This window comes from Pollachius pollachius (genome assembly GCF_949987615.1).
Source record: "Pollachius pollachius genome assembly, chromosome: 5".
NCBI classification, from domain to species: domain Eukaryota; kingdom Metazoa; phylum Chordata; class Actinopteri; order Gadiformes; family Gadidae; genus Pollachius; species Pollachius pollachius.
In genome coordinates, this window is record NC_136938.1 from 24480126 (window position 1) to 24502682 (window position 22557).

Genomic DNA, 22557 nt, shown 5'->3' on the forward strand with positions numbered 1-22557 from the left:
AACAGGATAGAGTCATATGTGAAGGGGTTTGGGATTGAATTCCATTGCCTTCAGAATATGACACTTTTTATTATTTCAAGTAATTCACGAGTATCAGGTGAGAAGTGAAAGTTGGAGACGAGATGGGATGACTGACTGCCTCTCCCCTTCTCCGTCCCTCCAGATCAGTGCATCGTGTCCGGGAAGACCTTCGACGTGAACCAGGAGTTCTACAAGCGCCACGACGTGGGCTACATGATGAACTGCACCTGCCTTGGACAGGGCAAGGGACGCTGGAGATGTGACGCCGTTGGTAAGCTGAGGAGGAAGATATACTGTTTATATACAGTATATCTACAGTAGCTGCTATCTTTGCTTTACACGGGGAATGGGTTAGCCTAGCGATTGTAATACTTGCACTTGGTTCTATGAACATCTTTACTATACCGACAGCGATATATTGTTTCACTTCTTATGACAAATGTACTTATTGTAACAAATGCACTTATTGTAAGTCGCTGTGGATAAAAGCGTCTGCTAAATGCCCTAAATGTAAATGTAAATATAATATCATTTGTATTGTTATTTATTCCAGTGAAAATGCTAGTTGTGAGAGCTCATCACTGATTTCCATTTCATTAAACACAAGAGGTGAAAGCTCAAAGCAGAACAATTGTTTACATTTTTTATAAAAGTAAAGTCAATGAAAACCAACAACGCTACAATTGAAAACAACTAATATCCAACAATTGTTGGTAACTAAAGTTGCCAACAAGAGTACTTAAGTAACTATCCTCTTCGTGCTGTCCCATCATGGGAAAATAGTTTTTTTTACAGTACATATTTATGTAATATTTTCTCCCTCCAGACCAGTGCCAGGAACCAGTCACCCAGACCTTCTACCAGATCGGGGAGAGCTGGGACAAGATGAGCCAGGGCGTCCCCTACCTGTGCACCTGCCTTGGGAACGGAGCCGGAGAGATGACCTGCGAGCCACAGCACGGAGGTAAGACTGCTGCTATAGCAACCGCCGGCAACTGACTAGGACCATTTGGATGTTTGACTTCGTAGTTTGTTAGCTACGTTTTTTTTTTTGCTTTCTTTAAATATATACCTTTAGTTTTAGCGGACGCTCCAAAGCAACTTACGATTATACTGAAAACAATCAAAGTATGTATTCCAAATAAAGTTTGAACCCTACTAAAAAAAGTTAATGTTAAGTGCGACCTTGTCAAAAAAACAACAGCTGGATAGGGTGCAGGATAGTAAAGGCAATCTCAACAAAAAATATCAAATTTAGCATATAATATGACTATAATCAAACGTCTTAGTGCCATCATATTTCAAGGCGCTTTCCCTTACCTTGAAGTGAACAGCATGGGTGATGATGTCATTGTCCCCCCTCCCCCTCCTCGGGGGAGGGGGGACAGGGGTGGAGAATAGGGGAGGTGCTAAGGGTGGGGGGGGTTGCTGTTATCATGTTAGCGTTGAGGAGATGAGTCGTAATACGGTGACAGTGTTTCCTGTGTCTGGTGTGTGGCCCAACCTGGGGGTCAGGTCCCCATTAGGGTCGTCTGATATGTGTGTTAAGTTCCTGGGAGACTGCTTGCTTATATGCTGTCGATATTTTATTTACATTTTTTGACATCATTCAGGGTAAAGTTCCCTTATATGTATGGACAGACTGCCTAATTATTCGTAGCAATGAGTAAAAGACGAGGCCATCATATTTTAGGTCATGTGTCAGCAGGTTTGGGGCCTGAGGTGTGTGTTTATCTGCTAGGGTCAGTGCGCTCATCCTTCATGAACACCCCTGTCTGGTAGGGAGCAGACTGCTCTTGTGTCACTCGGTGTGTGTGTGCGTGCGTGCGTGTGTGTGTGTGTGTGTGTGTGTGTGTGTGTGTGTGTGTGTGAATGTAGCAGCCACGTGTTAAACAGCGTGGGTATGAGAGCTGGGCCCTGCATGTTAAACGCAGTGTTTGAGGAGAACATTTGGTGACTATTTTGGTGATCCTTTCTCTCTCTCTCTCTTTGTCCCCCCTCCCTCCTCCCCCCCCCCCAGGGGTCAATCATCCCGTGAGGGTGACCATCTCGGAGGCGGGGCAGCAGCCCAACTCGCGGCCCATCCTGTGGAACGCCCCCCCCTCGGTCCACATCACCAAGTACATCCTCAAGTGGAGAGTGGTGAGCGCCCCGCCTGCCCGCTGTTCCTCTGCCCTCTGTCCTGTTGCATGTTCATACACCGGCTTTAGAGCGGTATAACCTTTTGTGGCTACTCCCATTTGGACCGTATGCCAGGGCTGCCTGATTAGGGAAAGAAATCATAATCAGGATTATGTTGGTCAATATTGAAATCACGTTTATTCAAACGATTACTTTTGAGTTTGAAAACATGATCTATTTATTCAGCATGTCCCTCCCAAAAAACACTTTGCAACTGAGAACTTTGTAACTGAGAAAATACACAAAATGGTCAAATAGAAAATGTTCAAATCTAAAATAATGCAAAGACGTGCATCCAGCCCTATGCCTGAATATTCTGATGACTTGGGGGTCACTTACAGAAGCGTCTGCTCAGAGACGGAAAACATTAACCCCGACTTATCTCTCATACGTGTGTTGTCGTTCGGCGACGGACTGAACTTTGAACATTGGTTTAAACGATAGTTTGATTTAAAGCCAAAACAAACTCAAATCTGAACATGGACAAACAAGGGTCTCATGGTGCAGAGAGTCCTCTCTAACCCACGCACAAACCTGCAAACCCACCAACCTACGCACACAAGCACATTTGTTCTCTCCTCTTTGCCGCACACACATATAAAATGTGCACATGCACATAGATATCAGCTATATCGAGCCAAATGTAAAGCCCCCCCCCTCTCAACTCTCTGTTTATCCCCCTCTCTGTCCTTTGTCACCCCTGTGCTATGTCTCACAAACATGTCCTCTGTTTGAAGAGTGAGATGCAACAAGGGGTTACAAAGGTTCAACACTCACTAACAGCATTCAAACCTGTGGTCTGTTCCTGGGATTGTATGCATATGACTGTACCACAAAGACAGTCACACTGTATTGTGTGTTTGTGTGTGTGTGTGTGTGTCTACTTTGCTTTTATCAACATTTAAATATATATTTTTATATATAGATATTTTTCATAACAAGAAAAAATCCACAGTAACCCAACCCCCCTTCACCTCTGAATAGCCCCTCCCAGCGGAGCAAATACACACATGGAACTCTAGGCGTCCCTTGACCTTTGACCTTTGACTCCTTAGAAAAACAGCCATTTTCCGTGGAACGAGGTGGAGGTGCAGGGTCGGCGGAGCTCCTACACCATCTCAGGGCTGCGGTCCGGCGTGACCTACGAGGGTCAGCTGATCAGCGTCCTGCGCTACGGACGCCGCGAAGTCACGCGCTTCGACTTCACCACCAACCACGGCTCCCGTGAGAGATAGAGAGAGCGAGAGAGAGAGAGAGAGAGAGAGAGAGTGAGAGAGAGAGAGAGAGAGAGAGAGACAGAGAGAGAGAGGAATGGATGGATGGATGAACAGACTGACTGATTGATAGGTAGATAGATAGAAATGCTAATGTTTCCGTCTCTCTCTCTCTCTCTCTCTCTCTCTCTCTCTCTCTCTCTCCTGCTCCCCCCTCCTCCCCCCCTCTCAGTGGCTAGATGGGAGGGTGAGACCACGGCCCCACCCCCTGTGGTGGACACCTCAGAGTCTGTGACGGAGATCACCTCCAACAGCTTCGTCATCTCCTGGACCTCCGCCTCCGACACCATCTCCGGGTTCAGGGTGGAGTACGAGCTGAGCGAGGAGGGATCGGAGACCCAGAGCATCAGTAAGGACCCTTCACCTTTCTCCTTTCACCCCTCGGTGGCCCCTGCGAGCCAGCCGGCAGATGCTGATATGTTCATAGTTCTATAGATCTGTTGGTTAATAGAGGGGTCTGCTCCGCATAAGAAAGAAATGAGTGTTAAAATAGAAAGTACAATAAATGTCAGTAAAAATCATAAGCAAACATCAAATAAGACTGTTCATGTATTAATCCATGAGGGGTGAAACCCTAGTTAATAGCAGAGTAACAAAGTAAGTGTGAGTAATGCTCTCCCTCTCTCTCTTTCTCTCTCTCCCCCTCTCTCTCTCTCTCTCTCTCTCCCTCGTCCTCTCTCTCTCTCTCTCCCTCGTCCTCTCTCTCTCTCTCTCTCTCTCGCCCTCTCTCTCTCTTTCTCTCTCTCCCTCGTCCTTTTTCTCTCTCTCTCCCCCTCTCTCTCTCTCTCTCTCTCTCTCTCTCCCTCTCTCTCTCTCTCTCTCTCTCTCTCTCTAGATCTACCTCGGACGGCCACCTCGGTGAACATCGACCAGCTGCTGCCCGGGCGCCGGTACAACGTCAACGTGTTCGAGCTCCCCACCGGCGGCCAGCCCAACCTGATCCTCACCACCTCGCAGACCACCGGTACACACACACACACACACACACACACACACACACACACACACACACACACACACACACACACACACTCAGACGCTCTCTCTCTCTGCTGTTGTTTCAGCCCCGGACGCCCCGACTCAGCACTCTGTGGGAACAGTGGATGACAACAGCATCTACATCACCTGGTCCAAACCCTCGGCCCCCATCACAGGTACTGCCACGACCACCGCTTAACACTGAGAACGGGCTGATGTGTGTATCCGTGTGTGTCTGTCTCAATGTAGTTGTAGTGACATACAAAACAAAATGATGTGTGTGTGTATGTGTGCGTGCGTGTGTGTGTGTGTGTGTGTGTGTGAGAGCGTCTGTGTGTGTTTGTGTGTGTGTGTTTGTGTGTGAGAGAGTGAGCGCGAACGAGCATGCGTGTGTGTGCGTGTGAAAGAGAGAGCGCGCGTGTGTGTGTGTGTGTGTGTGTGTTTTGCACTGTGCACAGGTGTACCCTCACCCACTCCCTGTGACGTTCCTCTCTCCCCAGGCTACCGGGTGGTGTACGTCCCGGCTTTGGAGGGCTCCAGCACGGAGCTGACCCTGCCGTCCACCGACACCTCCGTCAAGCTGGTGGACCTGCACCCCGCCGTCCTCTACAACGTCAGCATCTGGGCAGTGGAGGAGGAGCAGGAGAGCCTTCCCGTCTTCCTCCAGGTCTGGACGTCGGGCTCCCCCGTCTCAGGTAGGCGGGCCGTGCCGGACGGACCATGGCACCGTGCCGGACGGACCATGGCACCGTGCCTCCCAGTCCAACCTAGTCTCAACACATCTGGCCGGCAGACCGGCCCAGCTCTGGGTGAACGGGGTGTTCCACTGTCTTTCACTCCATTATAAAGTTAGAGAAAGGGGAAAGGGTATTAGGTGAGGCGAAAAGAGAAGATGGAGGGTATACAAGCAGCTGGTGCAAACGTAAGGTGGTACAGGATAAATCAAAAATATCGAGACAAAACTAAATGCAAACAATGACATCATGTCAAGCGTATTCGAGTTCAGAATCCAAACAAATAGGGTTAGGAAAAAAATGCAAACAATGAAATCATAGTAGCTGAATCAGAATCAGAATTCAGAATCGTAACAAATAAAACGAGACAAACGGCATGAGCAAACTTTGGAACATTCCAGCCCCTGCACGGTCTATCCAACGCCCAACCTGTCCGTCAACAGCATTGTCCCCTCCCCTTTCCCCAGCGTTCGTCCCGCCCCCGAGCAACCTGCAGTTCTACGAGGTGACCGACACCAAGATCTCCCTGACCTGGGAGGGCCCCCCGGAGGAGGTGACGGGCTACACGGTCATCTTCCACCCCATGACCCCCGAGGGGGCCCGGAAGCCCCTCACGCTGCCCCTGTCCTCCGTGGCCAAGGTGGAGCTCACCTCGCTGAAGCCCGGCACCCAGTACCGCTTCCTCGTCTACGCCGTCAACGGGGCCACCGAGAGCGAGCCCCTGACCGCGCTCAAGACCACCAGTACGTACGCAAGCACCCCCACAAAAGATATCTGTGAACTATGATTCAATCTGAGTGTCTACGTTAAGTGCGGAGCAACCACAGGAAGTGGAGTCTCCCCGGATTCTCTTGACAGCGTTGATGCATCGGGTGCAATAGGTGTCGGATCGCCAGGTGTACTATTATATTTGCTATTCAATTTTATTAAAGTGCAGGTGGGCTTCAGATCATCATCGACGCTTACAGGTAGACTATTGACACGGGGAGTTAGTCCATATTTACATTTAGGGCATTTAGCGGAAGCTTTTGTCCAAGTACATCTGTCAGGAGAAAGAGCAACAATACATCGCTGTCGGTACAGTAAGGATGTTCCTAGAACCCCCAGATGCTCCCTTGAACCCTAACCCCTCAACAAGACCACCATGACTCGGTGTGTGATGCTGAAGTCGTCAACACACATTGGACTGAAGATAGCTTAACGTTGTTTGTTCTGCCCACGCCCTCTAGTGCCTGACACGCCCACGGACGCGCAGGTCTCCGAGGTGGGTCCGGACAGCGCCCTGGTGGTGTGGGGCGCCCCCGGGTCCACGGTGACCGGTTACCTGCTGGTGCTCAGCAAGCAGGGCAGCGTGCTCTACTCCCGCAAGGTCCCACTCGACGTGACCCGCTACCACCTGACGGACCTGGAGCCTGAGACGGAGTACACCGTCACCCTGCACTCCTACCTGGACCAGGATCTCAGCCCCGAGACCACCAGACACTTCACCACCAGTGAGCCTCCACACAGTGCGCTAGGACCAGCCAGACAGATAGGGGACCAGAGAGGCGACCATAGGGACACGATGGGCTACCAGAGGACCAGGATAGGCTAACACAGGACAAGCTAGGCTAGTACCGGAAAATAGAGGCTAGGGCGGTACTAGACAGGAGAGGACTCTTGCCTGGTTAAATAAAGGAGAAATACTAAACATGACAGGACAAGGGATACAGAACAGTAGGACTGAACATGACAGGACGGGTTAGAACAGAAACATTAACCTAAACTAACCGGTGACCCAAACCTTCTGACAGCTCCCCAGACGGGTACCTTCCCGAACTTCACCCCGGAATACACGGACACCTCCATCATCATCACATGGTCGCCGGTGCCCAGGTTCAGCTACAAGGTGCTGCTTGGTTTCACTTTCACTATTTTATGGTTCTTTTTCCTGCCTTGTAATTCTTTCTGTGACAAGCCGATCTCCAATCTGCCGTTTGTTGACCATCCCCCTAACCCTCCGGTCCGCTCTGCTTTTTAGTGTTCTTCTCGAAGGGTTTTTAAACGTGTACTGCCGCTCTCCCTCTGGTCCTCAGCTGTCGGCCCAGCCTACTCTGCCAGGCCAGTCCGGCACAACCCCCCGACCCTCCACCTCTGACAGCGGGGTCGTCACGGTGACAGGCCTGACCCCCGGGACCGAGTACACCTACAGCCTCCAGCCCGTCGTCAACGGCCGTAACCACGGCAAACCGTTCAGCCATAACGTCGTCACCCGTGAGTCACCTTTGGAAACTAGTTCCTGATTGGCTGCCTTTATCTAACTTATATTATATGATATTATGTTTATTGGCACTAATTAACAACCACCCATTACCCCATTGACGCAATCTTTTTTCAGAAGATCATATGCATGCACTTTTCTGGGAAATTTATCTATTCTACTCTATCCTATTAGGAATATTTTGGACAGAGAGGAAATGGATTTATTATGTGTTTATTGATTTTTATTCTTTTGTTAATTTTGCTTTGATTGATTTGCACTTCCCATCCCACCCGAGATGAATATCGTATCTTGTATTAGCCTCATAACCTTATGGCGTTCAAATCAATTAAAAAGTGTTTTCAGAAAGATCCCTGAAACTCTATTGTGTTGAATGAATTACATGGTTCATGTCAATATTGAATGAAATCCCATAATAACCCCATGCTAACGCTGTTCCCCCCCACCCCCAAGTGCCCTCGGCCCCCACTGACCTCAGTGTCCTGACCAACCCCAACGGCCTGAGCTGGACCGTCAGCTGGAGCCGCTCCAACACACCAGGCAATTATTACCCTCCTACCCTGACCCCTCTGGCTCACTGCCTGCCGGTCCAGCCCGGGCTAGGACCCTTTAGCTCGCCTACAGAAGGGCCCTCATCTTGCCTTTAGCAGGTCTTTAGCTAGGCCGTTAGCTGGGCCATTAGCAGGCCTTTCGCTATAACTTTAGCTGGGCCTTTAGCTGGCCTTTAGTAGGTCTTTAGCTAGGCCTTTAGCTGGCCTTAGCAGGTCTTTAGCTAGGCCTTTAGCTGGGCCATTAGCAGGCCTTTAGCTGGGCCTTAGCTGGGCCTTTAGCAGGCCTTTCGCTATAACTTTAGCTAGGCCTTTTGCTGGCCTTTAGCAGGTCTTTAGCTAGGCCTTTAGCTGGGCCATTAGCAGGTCTGTAGATGGGCATTTAGCTCGGCCTTTAGCTGGGTCTTTAGCTGGCCTTTAGCAGGTCTTTAACTAGGCCTTAAGCTGGGCTATTAGCAGGCCTTTAGCTGGGCCTTCAGCTGGCCTTTGGCTTGGCCCTTAGCTTGGCCTTTAGCTGGGCCTTTAGCTGGGCCATTAGCAGGCCTTTAGCTAGGCCATTAGCAGGCCTTTAGCTGGGCCTCTAGCTATAACTTTAGGTGGGCCTTTAGCAGGTCTCCAGCTATGCCTTTGGCTGGGCCTTTACCTAGGCCTTTCGCTGTAACTTAAGCTGGGCCTTTAGCTGGCCATTAGCTGGCCTTTAGCTAGGCCTTTAGCTACGCCTTTAGCTGTAATTTTAGCTGGCCTTTAGCTAGGCCTTTAGCGTGGCCTTCACTGGGCCATTAGCTGGCCATTAGCTGGCCTTTAGCTGGGCCTTCACTTGGCCTTTAGCTGGCCATTAGCTGGCCTTTAGCTGGGCCTTCGTCTCTCTAAACGCTGCTTGTGCCTGCAGCCCTGACGGGTTACCGTGTGATGAGCCATGGGTCCTCCGTCGAGGGCCAGCGCAGAGACACCCTGGAGGAGTTTGTGGGTCCGGAACAGACCTCCTGGATCCTGGAGGGCCTGAGTCCTGGGGTGGAGCACGAGATCAGCGTGGTGGCAGTGAAGGGAGACCAGGAGAGCAAGCCAGTGTCCACCACCGTCACGCCAGGTAGGACCACCATCTACTTCCTGTTAGCATGGCGTCCATAGGCTACCGTGGTTAACTTCCTTTTAATAGTATCCACGGTTAAACTGAAGGACGCCATGCTAACCTCCCTGTTTCCACGGTTACACAAGGTAGGTCTCCAGGATCCTGAGGCACCACTATGCTAACTTCCTGTTAGCATGCTGTTTTTTAGGCTAGCTAGCTGAACTCCCTGTTAGCATAGCATCCCTAGCAGGACTCAAAGTGACTCATCATGAGCAGGTAGACGTTGGGGCATCTTGGTCAAGGATGCTTAAGGACATTGTGGTTCACAACAAGAACCATTCGTCTGGGAGTCCAACACCTCACCACGAGACAATCCTAACACGCTACTTTAGACTGAATCTCACTCATTTGCACACCTCTACTAACATTGGCTGAATTTAGTTTTAGCAAATGTCGAACATATGCATGCAACTTTGAATGTGTTATAGATTAGATTACCTTTGGGAATAATAATACTTACATATTGGAAGTGATTTAATTCATTACGTGAGATTTAATCATAATTTAGGAGTTGTATGATAATGACTGTACTTGGGAATTGATAACTCTTGTTCATTTCAGCATGGCTGTTTCACTTAATGCTGTTTCTGGGTGTTTAAATGCTTTAACAGGAATGGGAATTAATTTAATTTAATTCTTAAAGACAACGTGAAATGAACACACACAACCATATCCCCTTCACTTGCATATAGACACATTTTTTCGATTGGGACAATATTTTCCCATGGGCTGGGCTTAGCATCTTCCTGCGAATGATCCAATGACATCGCTAAACACCTGGTCATCTCCCACACATACGCACATGAGTGCATAAATCTTTGGCCTCGCCAACCCCACCATAAAACCCAATTCGAATCTAACACACAACCTCGTACACCATAAACTTCACGTTGTCTTTAAACCCTCACTGAGACTTCACTGGGGCTCGGTGCATGGTGATGCTTATCTGTCTTAATCTCACCGCCCCTTTGCACGCGCCCCTCCAACCCTCACCCCCTCCAACCCTCACCCCCTCTCACCCTCACCCCCTCTCACCCTCACCCCCTCCAACCCTCCCCCCTCCACCCCTCAAACCCTCACCCCCGTCCAGCCTTACCGCCGCTCCGCGTAGACTTTGTGGACATTACTGACACCACCATGGGCCTGCGCTGGACCCCGCTGACACACAGCGCCGTCACGGGCTACCGCATCACCGTGGTAACCGCGGGCGGGAGCCAGCCCATCGTGCGCGACACGGTGGACCGGTCCACGGGCCGTTACACGGTGGCGGGACTGGAGCCCGGCGTGGACTATGACATCAGTGTCACCACGGTGACGGAGGACGGCGAGAGCACGCCGGTCACACACACAATGCACACGCAGACGGGTGATTTAACCGCTTCTACTGACTACCGGGTGGGGGGGGAAGGGGGTGATGGAAAATAACCAGAACATGTGATTGCACATAAAGTCCTAATTGACGTGTAACATGAGCTAAACCTCTAACCTTTGACATACACGTTGAAACAAGCAATATTAATATGCATGTAACGCATGCATCGATGTGCAAAAAATCGAATGCAATAATAACTAATACGCAGATGTTACGGCCGGGCCTTTATTTTGACAGGAGCGTGTCTATGTTTAGTCAGATTAGGTCAGCTACTCCTCTCTAAGCCTTGATGTACCTTCACCACGGGGGGGTAAAGCGTTGGTTTCTCACCTCCCTTGGCAGATAGTTACAGTACCTCCCTAAACAGGGGTTGCCCCCCGCCAGTTCCTCTTTAGTCCCACCCCTGACCCGCTGCTGTCACTAAACCGCCCCCCCCCCCCAGGCGTCCCCGCTCCTGAGAACCTGAGGGTCGGAGGGGTGGGCGCCGACCACATGAGGGTGACCTGGTCCATCCCCAGCGTGCCCACGCCCAGCCAGATCTCCCGCTTCGTGGTGCGCTACCATCCGGTGGCAAGCGACGAGGACGTGAGAGAGATCAACGAGGGCGGAGCCACCAACACCGTCCTGCTGCAGAGTAAGACTCAGGGCTTCCTGTCGCCGTTTTTGAACTCGCTGCTCTGTACTTCCTGTTCACTCCCTGCTTGTGTCCTGTTGTACACTATACTGCACTCTTGTTACACTTCCTGTTTACTTCCTGTTTACTTCCTGTCCTCCACTGCACTGTGGCATCTGCTCACGTACCCTGAGCCACATGTGCACTTCCTGTTTACATCCTGTTTACTGTACACGTCTGGTTCGGTCATGAAGCACTTTGTTGCAGCCTGCAGTCGTTTTTGTATCAATGATGATGTTGATCATCATGATATCTGTTTAAAGTTATAACTTTATAAGTCTAGCAAGCCCCAAACGCTCACAGGTTACAGGACTGGGTAAAACTGTTCCTTGCTGCACAAGGAACTGTTTTCTTGTGCAGCAAGTTATTGTCAGCGATTTGACATTGGTGTGTTCCTCTTGTGGTCCCGTGCAGACCTCCTGCCCTACACCGAGTACCACATCAGCGTGGTGGTTGTGTTCGGAGATCGAGAGAGCGAGCCGGTCACAACAACACAGAAAACCAGTGAGTTTGACAAACAAAGTAGCTGTTTTCTGTTCCTTGCGTGGTTGTGCATTTGCAGTCGTTCGTGCATCTGTGTGTAGCTCTGACCTCCCTCTTCCTCCCCTCCACCTCTTCCTCCCCTCCCCCCCACCACCACCCAGCCCTGGACTCCCCCACCGGTCTGGACTTCTCTGAAATCGCCACCAATTCCTTCACCGTCCACTGGGTGGCGCCCACGGCCGTGATCACCGGCTACCGGCTGCGCTACGAGCAGGTGAACAACAGGCGGGTCAAGGAGGAGCGCCTGCCCCCAAGCCGGAACCACTTCACCCTGACCTCCCTGGAGCCCGAAACCGAGTACCTGGTGTCACTGTTTGCCGTCAACGGCCGCGACGAGAGCCTACCTCTGACCGGCACTCAGGGCACTAGTGAGTACTAGTGCTGTATATATACATATGTGTAAGTCCTGGGTTGAATTCCCGTGGCCCTCCCTAGCTGCAGTCTGTCTACAAGCGTCAGTGAAAAGATGGTGACGCTCAAACTATGTTGACTGGGGCAGCATGTGGCCTAGGATGTAGAGCGGGTTGGCTGGAACCCGGAAGTTTGCCAGTTCAATCCCCGGCTCCTCCTAGCTGAGTGTCGAGGTGTTCCTGTGAAAGACGCCTCACCCTGATTGCTCCCGATGAGCTGGCTGTCGCCTTGCATGGATGTCACCGCTGTCGGTGTGTGAATGTGTGCATGAATGGGTGAATGTTAGGTAATATTGTAATGCACTTTGAGTGTCCACTGGTTAGAAAAGCGCAATATAAATGCAGTAAATTTACCATTTACCATTGACTATGTAGCCAAGGTTACGGCATAATTATGAAGACAGCGTACTTATGGTTTCTTCGCGACAGTGGTGACTATAACAGAGCTCTGTTATGTCCCTGCCGTCTCTCAGTCTCGGACGCCCCCAGTGACCTGGCGGTGGTCTCCTCTGAGCCCACCAAGATCCTCATCAGGTGGGACGCCCCCTCGGCCACCGTGAGATACTACAGGATCACCTACGGGACCAAAGGTACAGCCCGCCTCAGTCATCAATCAGCAGTACAAAAGAACACAACAACACAATCTAAACAATACAAATAGCAGCAATAATAATCGACCGGCCTTAACGTGCCCCTTTCCTTCTACTATTCTGCCTCTCTTCTCTCCTCTCCCCCTCACCCTGTCCCTCCCCCTTCATCTGCCTCTTCCTCCTTCTCTCGCCCTCTTCCTCTTCCTCCTTCTCCCTCTCCCTCCCTCTTCCTCCTACTCTCTCCCTCTTCCTCTTCCTCCCTTTCCCTCTCCCTCCCTCTTCCTCCTTCTCCCTCTCCCTCTCCCTCTCCCTCCCTCTTCCTCCTTCCCTCTCTCTTCCTCTCTCTCTCTCCTTCTCTTCCCCCGTCCCCTCTCCTTCTCTCCCCCCTGCCTCCAGCTGGGGAGACCCCACGGGAGTTCACCCTGCCGGGCAGGGAGACCAACGCCACCATCACCGGTCTGAACCCGGCCACCGACTACACCATCACCGTGTACGCCGTCAGTGGGCGGGGGGACAGCCCCTCCTACAGCACCCCCGTCGCCGTCGAACACACCACCGGTGAGGGGCGGTTCAGGGACGAGTGTCCGGCGAAGCATGGGACACTAGGTCGGACGTAGAGGAATATAGCCAATCAACAGAAGGGCGGTCAGTGCCTTGAACTCAAATTGAAAAAAGCCTCCGGCGTTCGGATTCAGTTGCAGACTAAGCTGTCAATGCTGGCATGATAATATTAATTGTAAAGTTTTGCTAAAACGTCGCGTTAAAACAACGCGTACAAAACAAAAAAACAAAATATTCAAGAAATAACAAAAAGTAGCATATAAAACCAGAATAAACACACGATAGATGTCGTCGTCTGAACATTGCAGAAAAGGACCAATATTCTTCTTTCAGCCAGATCCCCCCCCCGCTCCCAGTGCGAGTGAATGTTACCGCTAGAGATACGCTGTGAGACACGACGTGCCTCTCTCCCCCCCAGAAATGGACAGCCCTACCGGCCTGGAGGTCACCGGGAAAACCACCAACTCCCTCACCGTCCGCTGGAGCCCTGCCCCAGGCCCCGTCTCCGGCTACAGGATCTCCAGCACCCCCGAGAACCAGCCCAGGGACACCTTCTCCGAGGTCCTGGGCCCTGGTACGTCACCAGGGCAACGGCTGGTCCTTTAGCGGCTGGAACCAGTTCATGTTGTATATACGCATGCACGCACGCACGCACGCACGCACGCACGCACGCACACACACACACACGCACACACACGCACGCACACACACGCACGCACACTAACACATACACATACAGACACACACATGTATTATACATAAAATAACCTCTATAATAAATATTAATAAATCCTACATAAAGTACAAACATACAAAACACAACATAATCAGATACAAAATATATAAACATGAACATGTTTCCATTTATTCACTGATATGTATAAAGTTAAGACAGGCGACGTACGGCGTTCTTTTTGGGCCTCGGTGCCACCCTTACCCATCCTCCTGTCCTCTTGTCCGTCCTGTTCAGCCCAGACAGAGAGGACCATCACTGGCCTGAACCCGTCCACGGTCTACACAGTCCGGGTGTTCGCCCTGGACAAGGACAACAAGGCCTCCCCGCCCGCCGTGGAGACCGCCACCACTGGTTGGTGGAGACCTGGTCACATGACCAGAAATGGCCTTTGGTTTTGTTTGTTTGTAATGGGCGGTGAAATTGTGACAAATCTACACTGAATACTATTTGCACTGATATTAATGTTGATAAATGTATACTAACGCATAATATCAACATTTAGGATTAAAATAAGAGTAAGAAACAAAAATCCTTATAATTCAACACAATAACAATATATATACAGATATAATATAATATAATATATATAATAATATATACTAATAATATATATAATATTATAATAAATATATATAATTACTATAATAACATGAACCTAACCCTACAGCAGTGTTTCCCCCAGCGCTGTATGGTTAAGGACGCCTTAACAACAATAGGGCCCTGCCTTGACTACCAATGTATAAAAAAAAATATATATATATATAGAGAGATTTTTAAATTATTATGCATTAACAAAGTAGAAAACTCTCGTAGGGAAAGAAAACATGCTTCCATCAGGTATAAAAAATGAAGGTAAACCCTGCGGCGGTGATACCGTGTCCCAGGGGGCGACACCCTGACCCCTCTCCCTGCGTCCCCAGACATGGACGCCCCCAAGCAGCTGAGCTTCTCCGACGTGGGCGCGGACTCCATGCGGATCTCCTGGGCCCGTCCCAGCGGGGCCGTCTCCAAGTACCAGGTGCTGTACTCCTCCCCTGGGGTGCGGGAGCGGGAGCTGCGGCCTCCCCCCCGCCCGGACCAGAGCACCGCGCTGCTCCGCAGCCTGCGACCCGGCACCGTGTACACCGTCAGGGTCATCGCCTACCAGGACCGCCGGCCCAGCCGCCCGCTGGTGGGCTCCCAGGCCACCGGTAGGAGCAGGCGGCCGCCCACTCAGTCCAGACACGCACGGAGGCACGCGCCTAGCACATACACGCACGCACGCGCGCGCGCACGCACACACACACACCACACACGCGTACACGGAATGCAGATGCACGGGTGCACGTACACACCGCACGCATGCACGCACAAACACGCGCGCACACACGCGTACGCACCACGCACGCACATACACACAAATGAGCACACCACACAGCCATACATGCGTGTGTACACACCACAAATACACACCACACACACACACACACACTTGCCTTTTTGTTTGTACAAAACAAAGGGGGACGCGAACAAAAATGTAAAAACGACTGATGGTTCTTCTCAACGACTAGACGGTTCTCCCTTCTAAATTCCCTTCTAAATTTGGCAGCAGTCCTGGCGTTCTGATTCATTGCTTTCTCCCGCTGTTGTCTTTCTTCTCTCCCTGACCCCCAGCCATCCCCGCCCCCACGGACCTGAAGGTGGACTCCCTGGAGGCCACCACGGTGGTCCTGTCCTGGCGCGCCCCCAACTCCCAGCTGACGGGCTACCGCGTGGTGTTCCTCCCCAAGGACAGCTACCAGGGGCCCGCCAAGGAGCTGAACCTGGCCCCCGACACCACCAGCGCCACCGCCAGCGGCCTGATGGTAGGCCCCGCCCCCGCCCACATCTCCCCTCCCCCTTCTGTCCTGGCCACGCCCCCATGTGTACTGCCCTGCCCTTCGACCTGGCGCCCTCTAATTGTGGAAGCTAGGAGTTTTTATTCCTGTTGTTTCATTCCTAAATATCACGTGTGTGTGTGTGTGTGTGTGTGTGTGTGTGTGTGTGTGTGTGTGTGTGTGTGTGTGTGTTTTTCAGGTTGGAACCACGTACATTATCCAGGTGTTTGCGCTTCAAAACACTCTCTCCAGCCAACCGTTAACAGAAGAATTCACCACACTGCAAGGTAACACAAACACACACACACACTCAGACACACACACACACACACACACACACACACACACACACACACACACACACACAGATATACACACACAGATAAACAAACACACACCCAGCTCCTTGAGTCTGACGCTGTCCCTGCCGTGTGTAGAAGTGAGCGCTCCGCGACAAGTCGTCGTCAGGGAGAGGACAGAGAACTCCTTAAATCTGATGTGGCGCACCAAGATGGAGCCCATCTCCGGCTTCCTCATCGTGACCACGCCTGTGGACAGGTCCAGCGGCCCCGTCAGCGAGATGGTCCCGGGAGACAGGAAGCAGTTCACCCTGACCGGTAAGGTTCGAGACTGACCGAGACCTGTTATAAATGTGCCGTGTATTTCCCTGTTGAACACCTCTCTGGTTCCCTTGCTGCTGAAGGTCTGCAGCCGAACACGGCCTATGAGATCGTCATGTACACGCTGAAGGGGGACGCGAAGAGTCCCCCCTACACCCTCACTGAGACCACAGGTACGGCACCACACACAAAGACAGTCCTCTCTAGGGATGGTCACCGATTCTATTCATTTATATGCTCATGTAAACAGACTAGTATCTCTTAGTTTTTACCTTTGACATGTTTCGACTACTTCCTGCAGTCTTCTTCAGAAGCGTCGGATGTTGCTGTGACGCTTCTGAAGAAGAAGTAGACGAAAGAAACGTAAAACTAAGAGATACTAGTCGGTTTACATGAACATATAAATGAATACATCAAGTTAGACTAAATGAACCTTTTCGAGTTAGTCACCAATTCTCTTACATGCCGATTATGATGAAGGAAAAACAAAGCACAAATAAAATAATAAAATGAAAATACATGAAACATATAAATCAAGGATTTGCTTGTTTTTACTTCCGGGTTTTAAATTGTGTTTACATCAAATAAATGTCCATGTTTCTGTGTCCCAGCCGCGCCGTCGTTCCAGCCCCCGACCAACCTGGAGGTGTTGTCCATTACCCCCACCAGCGTGTCCTTCCGCTGGCAGCCCCCCTCCACCCGCATCAGCGGGTACTACGTCACGTACGAGGAGTCGGGCGGACCCCCGCGGGCCCTCCGCCAGTCCCCCCACGCCGGCCAGACCTACGCCACCATCCACGGTACCCTGTGGTTGCTCTCTCTCTCTCTCTCTCTCTCTCTCTGTGTCTCTCTGTCTCTCTCTGTCTCTCTCTCTCTCTCTCTCTGTGTCTCTCTCTCTCTCTCTCTCTCTCTCTGTGTCTCTCTCTCTCTCTCTCTCTCTGTGTCTCTCTCTCTCTCTCTCTCTCTGTGTCTCTCTCTGTCTCTCTCTGTCTCTCTCTCTGTCTCTCTCTCTGTCTCTGTCTCTCTTTCTCTCTCTCTCTGTCTCTCTCTCTGTCTCTCTCTCTCTCTCTCTCTCTCTCTCTCTGTCTCTCTCTCTGTCTCTCTCTCTGTCTCTGTCTCTCTTTCTCTCTCTCTCTGTCTCTCTCTCTGTCTCTCTCTCTCTCTCTCTGTCTCTCTCTCTGTCTCTGTCTCTCTCTGTCTCTCTCTGTCTCTCTCTGTCTCTCTCTCTCTGTCTGTCCCTTCTCTGTCTCTCTCTCTGTCTCTCTCTCTCTCTGTCTCTCTCTCTGTCTCTCTCTGTCTCTCTCTCTCTCTCTCTCTCTCTGTCTCTCTCTCTGTCTCTCTCTCTCTCTCTCTCTGTCTCTCTCTCTGTCTCTCTCTCTCTGTGTCTCTCTCTCTCTCTCTCTCTCTCTCTCTCTCTCTGTCTCTCTCTCTCTGTCTGTCTCTCTCTCTCTCTCTCTCAATTCAATTCAATTCAAAAAAGCTTTATTGGCATGACTATTGGTAGTCCAAACAGTGTTGCCAAAGCATTACAAATATTACGATAATAACAATATGGAACGTCAGAACAATATGTACATATATCAACCTGTAACAATATAACATAACATACAGATATACATATGTACATATGTAAAAAATATATATATATATAAAAAAATAATAATAATAATAAAAATAATAATAATAATAATATTAAAAAAAAAAAAAAATAATAATAAAAAAGAGAGAGAAAAAAAAAAAAAAAAAAGAAAAAAAGAAAAAAAATAAATAATTTAATGAAAAGCTACATAAAACGCACTCTCTCTCTCTCTCTCTCTCTCTCTCTCTCTCTCTCTCTCTCTCTCTCTCCCTCCATCCGAAACCACAATGATGTCAAACCTCAGCATACCAAGTTCTGTCACAAGTGGGTGGGTCCCACCGAGCTGGTAGGATAGATAGACCAGCCTTCCCAGTAGACTGTACCAACTGGTAGGATAGACAGACCAACCAGCCAGCCGGCATAGTGGACTGTACCAACTGGTAGGATAGACAGACCGACCAGCCAGCCGGCCTAGTGGACTGTACCAACTGGTAGGATAGACAGACCGACCAACCAGCCGGCCTAGTGGACTGTACCAACTGGTAGGATAGACAGACCGACCAACAAGCCGGCCTAGTGGACTGTACCAACTGGTAGGATAGACAGACCGACCAACCAGCCGGCCTAGTGGACTGTACCAACTAGTAGGATAGACAGACCAACCAACCAACCGGCCTAGTGGACTGTACCAACTGGTAGGATAGACAGACCAACCAACCAGCCGGCCTAGTGGACTGTACCAACTGGTAGGATAGACAGACCAACCAACCAGCTGGCCTAGTGGACTGTACCAACTGGTAGGATAGACAGACCAACCAACCAGCAGGTTTTGAAATGGCTTGTGACGGCTGTTGAGGTCTGGCTCTGTGCACTGTGTTCTTCCAGGCCTGAGACCCAACACCCGGTACCTCATCAAGATCTACGCCATGCAGAACCACCAGAAGAGCCCAGCCCTGGAGGGCAAAGTCAAGACCAGTGAGTGCTTAAGACACACACACGCACACACGCACACACGCGCACACACACACACACACACACACACACACACACACACACACACACACACACACACACACACACACACACACACACACACAAAATATACATGAGATCAAACAATGCAGCAACTCCACACACCTGGGAAACAGCACAAAGGTAAGTATGCACTTGCGTGCGTGTGCCTATGTGTGTGTGTGTCTGGTAATGCACACAATTTGCATAACAAGTGTATGTACTTCTAATGGTACTGTACTATATACTATATGCAAGCCCATCAGATTTGAGGCAGGTTCACAGAATGATAGTACTACAGACAAAACTGTAACTGACACAGCAAGTAAGTAATCCAAGCATTTGGAATTAACAGAGTACTACTGCAGAGATAACACCACCTCTGTAACACTAGAGCCTGTGAATTAAACAATCAGTGCATACTGTTTATTAGGAAACTTTAAACAGTATCTGTGATTTTGAATGCCTTCTGGAAACACCATTCAAAACATCCCCTGCGTGTCTACGATACTTCTCTAACACCCACGGTGCTGCGCAAGAGAAACATCGCCCCCTGCTGGCCGTGTCATGCTACTGCGCCCCCCCTGCCGCTTCCCCAGTCTAACCTGCCCGCTAACCCTCTCTGCCCCGCGTAGAAGTGGAGCCCTCGCTTATCCCCACCAGCCCCGAGGAACCCGACACCTCCGACATCCTGGTGACCTCCAGCGGCCAGCCGGGCCAGGACGGCCACGGCCAGGGCGTGGAGTACGAGTACAACAACGGCGGCTTCAGCGGTGCGCAGCCCCAGCCGCCGGCACGCGAGACGCTGGTGCTGCTGCCGCTGCCCGACCGCGACGGGAACCGCATCCCCGTGGTGGAACCCCAGCTGCCCGCTGTTAACCCCTATGCTTTCATAGAGAAGTCCACCGGGCTGCCCCAGGAGGCCCAGACCCGCACCACCGTCCGCTGGCCTGCCTACCGCCAAAGCACCGCCTACCTGGTCACCTGCCGCCCGCCCTCCCAGAGCGGGGAGACGGAGTTCCAGGTGAGCGAGGCAGTAGGCCTGTCTTCCTCGGGTGGTGGTGAGGGTGTGATCGGTGGGGGCGTTCGAGACGGACTTCCACCCTAGCGGTTGAAGTGAAGGTTCAGGGTCGGCTTAGCTCAGGTGGTAGAGCGGTTGTCTTGTAACCGAAAGGTTGCTAGTTCGATCTCCAGCTCCTCCTAGCTGAGTGTTGATGTGTCCCTGAGCGAGACACTTAACCCTGACTGCTCGTAATGAGCTGGCTGTCGCCTTGCATGGTTGACTCTGCCGTCGGTGGGTCAATGTGTGTATTAACCGATGTAAGTCGCTTTGGATAAAAGCGTCTGCTAAATGCCCTAATTGTAAGGTGTTGGGGGGGGTATGCTGGGGGCATTAGAGACAGAGTTCTAGGTGAGCGAGGCAGTAGGCCTGCAGCCTAGTGGTGGTAGTGAGGGTGTTGTTGTTGTGGTGTTATCGTTGGTGGCATGAGAGTTGCACTACCATTTGAGTGAGACACTCAGTTTTGACGCCCAACGAGTGTCACGAAGCCCTGGCAATCAATGAGCGAAGCGCTCCATCGAGGCATGGCTGGTTTGGTGATGCATCCCGTCTCGTCGTGCGTCAGATGCGTCTGCCCAACACCGCCACCGGCGCCACCCTGGTGGGCCTGAGCTCGGGGGTCTCCTACAACGTCATCGTGGAGGCACTGAAGGGGCTCCTGAAGGAGAAGATCCTGGACACCTACATCACGGCCGGCAACTCAGGTGAGACCAGAAACTAGGTCTGTTTTCAGGATACGTCCCAGGATCTCAGTACTGACTGCCGATTTGGGAAAATGATGTCAATGGCCCAGCTTCTCTGAGAGTCTTTCGGGGTTTTCCTGAACCTTAATTCTGGAACTCGGAACAACGTCTTGTGGGAAATTAAGTATAATTGTATTTTAATCACTCCCTTCCTCTCTCTCTCTTCCCCCTAATCACCACCGCTCGCTCTCTCTATCTCTCCCTCACCCCTCTCTCTCTCTCTCTCTCTCCCTCCCTCTCGCCTCTCCTCTCTCTCTCTCTCTCTCTCTCTCTCTCCCTCTCTCCCTCACCCCTCTCTCTCTCTCTCTCTCTCTCCCTCTCTCCCTCTCGCCCCTCTCTCTCTCTCTCTCTCTCTCCCTCTCGCCCCTCTGTCCCTCTTCAGTCAGCGAAGGCGGGGCCTCTGGCAGCGACTCCTGCTACGACGCCTTCACGGCCACCACCCACGAGGTGGGCGCCCAGTGGGAGCGCCTGTCCGAGACAGGCTTCAAGCTGTGGTGCAAGTGCCTGGGCATGGGCAGCGGCCACTTCCGCTGCGACTCCTCCAGTAAGACTCACTCCCCCACAATGCAGTGCTGCGCCAAAGACTGTAGTTGATATGAATATGAGCCTCAGTGAGGTCGACCGTTTGTTTACACACACAACCGTCAGGACGTCGTCCATTTTGTGTTACGGTCGGCACCATTGGTTGAGATATACATATATATATATATGTATAATGCATATACAGTGAATAATACATGAATGTATTGTTTATATAATACATAATATGAACCAGTGTTCATATGATTTAAACAGGTTTTAAGGTCTCCCTGAGAGGAAAATTTATCAAAAACAACAAAAGAAAAAGTGATATTATAGTATATATATATATGTAGTTCAGAATCGCCAATCATTTTAATGAATACAATAATATGATTAATAGTATTCATGTATAACGACCTGTATAAGAATCATGATCGATCATCTTAACAACATAAAACATGTGAATAAATACTAACTAATGCACACAAAAATATCAACCCCATCCCCCGACCCCAACGTTTTCTCTCACCCCAGAGTGGTGTCATGACAACGGCCACAACTACCGCGTGGGTGAGAAGTGGGACCGCAAGGCCGACAACGGTCACATGATGAGCTGCACGTGTCTCGGCAACGGCAAGGGCGAGTTCAAGTGTGAACCGCGTAAGTCCCCGGTTCGATTCCCGTACCCCCCCCCCCCCACCGCTGCTCAAGGGCCCCCCGGTCAGCCTGAGAGCTTGTGTCGTGTCTTGACTAAGCTGTGTGCGTGTGTGTGTGTGTGTGTGTGTGTAGATGAATCGGTGTGTTACGATGAGGGGAACTCGTACAATGTGGGCCAGCAGTGGCAGAAGGAGTACGAAGGAGCCATCTGCACGTGTTCCTGCTTTGGAGGACAGCAGGTGAGACACGACTCTACACCAAGACACTTAGAATCTATTCATTGATTATATATTATCTATCTATGAAGGGGGTTAGCTAGTACAGAGAAGGGGCATAGGTGTTAGACAGTACAGAGCCAGGTCATAGGTAGGGGTTAGACAGTACAGAGACAAGTCATTAAGGAGCAGGTAGGGGTTAGACAGTGCAGAGACAGGTAATTAAGGAGCAGGTAGGGGTTAGACAGTACAGAGACAGGTCATTAAGGAGCAGGTAGGGGTTA

The 22557-nt window shown here is 50.8% G+C and overlaps 1 protein-coding gene across 3 annotated transcripts in view; it reads left to right on the plus strand.

Annotated features, from left to right (window-relative positions):
• The window catches only part of LOC307075819 (fibronectin-like), a 29809-nt gene that overhangs the window by 5734 nt on the left and 1518 nt on the right, over window positions 1-22557 (plus strand). Inside the window, exons 11-44 of one of the 3 annotated variants that reach the window (XM_079736518.1) lie at window positions 164-292; window positions 848-985; window positions 2042-2163; window positions 3258-3426; window positions 3649-3825; window positions 4312-4440; window positions 4541-4630; window positions 4955-5149; window positions 5656-5931; window positions 6418-6681; window positions 6982-7076; window positions 7264-7441; window positions 7902-7988; window positions 8886-9083; window positions 10216-10491; window positions 10940-11131; window positions 11585-11674; window positions 11815-12081; window positions 12597-12713; window positions 13110-13271; window positions 13693-13848; window positions 14245-14361; window positions 14931-15200; window positions 15664-15854; window positions 16066-16153; window positions 16304-16483; window positions 16570-16659; window positions 17098-17286; window positions 18951-19040; window positions 19712-20100; window positions 20702-20840; window positions 21262-21423; window positions 21936-22061; window positions 22191-22297. In XM_079736518.1, the coding sequence (XP_079592644.1) occupies window positions 164-292; window positions 848-985; window positions 2042-2163; window positions 3258-3426; window positions 3649-3825; window positions 4312-4440; window positions 4541-4630; window positions 4955-5149; window positions 5656-5931; window positions 6418-6681; window positions 6982-7076; window positions 7264-7441; window positions 7902-7988; window positions 8886-9083; window positions 10216-10491; window positions 10940-11131; window positions 11585-11674; window positions 11815-12081; window positions 12597-12713; window positions 13110-13271; window positions 13693-13848; window positions 14245-14361; window positions 14931-15200; window positions 15664-15854; window positions 16066-16153; window positions 16304-16483; window positions 16570-16659; window positions 17098-17286; window positions 18951-19040; window positions 19712-20100; window positions 20702-20840; window positions 21262-21423; window positions 21936-22061; window positions 22191-22297 (5645 nt within the window). The remainder of the gene's footprint in view (window positions 1-163; window positions 293-847; window positions 986-2041; window positions 2164-3257; window positions 3427-3648; window positions 3826-4311; window positions 4441-4540; window positions 4631-4954; window positions 5150-5655; window positions 5932-6417; window positions 6682-6981; window positions 7077-7263; window positions 7442-7901; window positions 7989-8885; window positions 9084-10215; window positions 10492-10939; window positions 11132-11584; window positions 11675-11814; window positions 12082-12596; window positions 12714-13109; window positions 13272-13692; window positions 13849-14244; window positions 14362-14930; window positions 15201-15663; window positions 15855-16065; window positions 16154-16303; window positions 16484-16569; window positions 16660-17097; window positions 17287-18950; window positions 19041-19711; window positions 20101-20701; window positions 20841-21261; window positions 21424-21935; window positions 22062-22190; window positions 22298-22557) is intronic. The other 2 variants (XM_079736519.1, XM_079736520.1) reach the window with 2 other exon arrangements.